Source organism: Urtica dioica, chromosome 2, assembly GCF_054948205.1.
Source record: "Urtica dioica subsp. dioica isolate 48M chromosome 2, U.dioica_male_clone48M_v1_H2, whole genome shotgun sequence".
Classification (NCBI taxonomy): Eukaryota; Viridiplantae; Streptophyta; class Magnoliopsida; order Rosales; family Urticaceae; genus Urtica; species Urtica dioica.
Genome location: NC_142757.1, coordinates 40940496 through 40943295, shown reverse-complemented (window position 1 = coordinate 40943295; position 2800 = coordinate 40940496). Strand labels below are relative to the sequence as shown.

The 2800-nt window shown below is 42.0% G+C and overlaps 1 protein-coding gene across 1 annotated transcript; it reads right to left on the bottom strand.

The window, feature by feature from the left end:
* Positions 1-527: 527 nt before the first annotated feature.
* LOC149404760 (Polyketide cyclase / dehydrase and lipid transport protein) lies at positions 528-2177 on the bottom strand. Its single transcript, XM_089605449.1, has 2 exons — positions 1942-2177; positions 528-1438 (listed from the first exon to the last, which is right to left on the bottom strand). The coding sequence occupies exon 2, from the start codon at positions 1347-1349 to the stop codon at positions 657-659; it is 693 nt and encodes a 230-aa protein (XP_089461575.1). The 5' UTR covers positions 1350-1438; positions 1942-2177; the 3' UTR covers positions 528-656.
* Positions 2178-2800: the final 623 nt, after the last annotated feature.

Genomic DNA, 2800 nt, shown 5'->3' with positions numbered 1-2800 from the left:
ATATGAATTACTTGCACTACTTTGGTATTAAAAACTTTATTCTTTTGCATTAACGTTTTTAAAAATTATAATTTAAGATATATTCAGAAAATTACCAATATTTAATATATAATTTAATGGCTTAACCATGAACGCGTCATCATCGCTGGGTTCTCGGCCATCCTTTTCAGCCTTCGCTTGAGGATATGCGGCGGCGATTTCGGGTCATTTTTCAACACTGACCTAAGGCATTGACGAATTTCTTTTGGCGGCGATTGTTCAGCCTTGCCAAATTTTCACCCTCGTCATTGTGTTAGCTGATAGAGACATGGTATTATTGGTGCCAATATACCTTTCTCAATCTACAAAAAATTCTTATTTTATTTTCCTATTTATTTTCGGAATTCCAGAAACAGATTACTATAGCAATCAAATTGAAACACCTGGTATCAAGAATGAAGTTGATTGTTACAGCATACACGCCTCTTTTTTTAAATCGATCTCGCTTCCCTACCTAAATTCTAATCAAAAGAGGATGCTAAACTACATCGCCAAAAAAAGATAAAATACTTTCTTAATTTTACAATGTATCAGAATTATGCTTTCCTCCTATACATTTTTAAATCCTGTGATTTGAAATACGAAAAAAAATATATATGAAAAAAAGAATAATCACATCAAATTATGAGAAGTGTCCGCCGGCGTATAGAAGCGAGGTTGATTCTTATCTCGTTGCAGAGAATCCCCTCGACGAGCCTCACCGGAAGCCACAGCTTAGGCTTGACCGAAAGCGAATACGACAAAACGCTCGACAAAGACGATGTCTCTTGTAGTATCGACCATTTCCCTCGGAAGACCTCGAAATCGCCCTCGACCATCTCGAAGTCAATGTCGCGGGAGAGGACGCCAGCTGGCGAGATCTGGAGGTCCCTCTCGAAGCAGTCGATGACTCCCTCGGCGTTGAACTTGATGCCGAGCCCGAGGTTTTGCTCACCGACTTGGAAGAGCCGAGCGTAGTTTGGGGACTTTATGAGGACCCGGCTCTGGGCAAGGCCCGGTATGAAGTCCGATAGGGCTTCGTAGTCCGTCAGGACGGCCCACACGGCCTCGAGACGGGCCTCGACGCCCACGCGGGCCTCGATCCTCCGCGTGTTCCTCGCCACGTTCTCGATCTCTATCTCCACCGCCTCTGTCTCTGATTGGACGCCGCTTTTCGAGCACCTCAATCGCGGCTTCTTATTTGTTGCATTTCTCTTGCCTACACTGTTTCTGTCTCTGGTCGGAAAGTGGGACGATCGGAAAGTGCCAATGCGCGCCACCGGCGGCGGGTAATATGTTGCCGGGAAATTGCCCGGCACAGATGTTGCCATATAATTATTTTATATATCTTTTTATTTTTCAGATTTCACGAGTCCTCATTAATTCATTCGAACCGCCTTCTTTCTGCTTGACTTGGCTCCTGTAATTTATGTTTCGCAGATTATTCAAACGCTTTAATTGTGTTTAATCGAATTAAACACAGACCAGTGCTTGTTTCATACTCAATTGTGTATGGAAACAGAGGTGAATGTTCTTTCGCGAAATTTCGAATTTTAGTGGGGGTGTAATCAAATGGATTTCTTGAATATTTCATGAATTGCATTCACGGGTGTTTTTCGTGTTAACTGAAAATTGTCCCGAATCAGTGAGGGGTGATTTCATTCAGGTAAAAGTAAAAAGGGGCTGCAGAATATTCATTGCGCCTTGGTATTTTATAGTGGTGGCGTGTGATAAATAAACAAATTAATTGGAATTTCACTGCAATAAAGATGATATTAATAAAAATGTCGATTACAAAAAATTTCCAGCAGATTTCAGGTTAGAAGAAAATGATCTGAAAACGCTTTTCATGTATATAATTTGTATGTAGAGAGAGAGAGAGAGAGAGAGAGAGAGAGAGAGAGAGAGAGAGAGAGAGAGGACCTTGGGGTTGTGGAAGCGAGCATGGAACAGGGAATGCGGTAATGAAATACGCAAACAAAGGTGAAGTGAGAAGACAACGGTGGATGAGCTTTGCAAGGAAGGAATGGTGATGCTTTCTCACCCACCCCATTTGGGCCTTGCTCAAGTCATGTGGGATTTTCTTTACAAAAAGGCCCATCGGATTTGTCGATTTTGTCTTGATCTCTAGAAAGCTCCCGCCATCCTTACGCGAAGACGAGTCATTGGACCATCTGTAACTCGTAACATTACATTGGTGTAATTTTTACAATATATTAGTGCACTTGTCACGTCAAAACAGTGTTTTCATCTCCAACTCACAACACTAAATCTCACACGAAAAAGAATACTCTTGTTGCTGTATAAAAATTCAATTATTTAAATATTTATTTCGGATGGGCTTTGGCCCGACCAAAGCCCAGTATCCATTTGAAGATCGGCCCACGGAATTAATTATGGGCTTAGTACGATCTCGACAGATCGGTACAAGTCCAATAACACTTTCCAGCTCTTTGAAGGACTCCAACTCGAGCACGTCCACCTGGTCAGAAGAATCGGTCACAGTTAAAGAGGCGACCTCGCCGCGAAAACCGGATCTAAGACGACTTCAACCTTGACGAGGAGAACGGATCAAGAAGCACGTGTCTTCAGCGAAGAAGCTCCGCCTTGTCTATAAATAGAAGATCAGATGTCGATTCGCAAAAAAAGAAGAGTACGATTTTTTATCTATCAATCATTATTCATTACGCTTGCATCATTTTCAGTGTTGAGTTCGCATTCGTGAGCTCGTCACTTCGCCCCCCCTTTGTAATTCAGTTTCACGATCAATAAAGTTATTCTT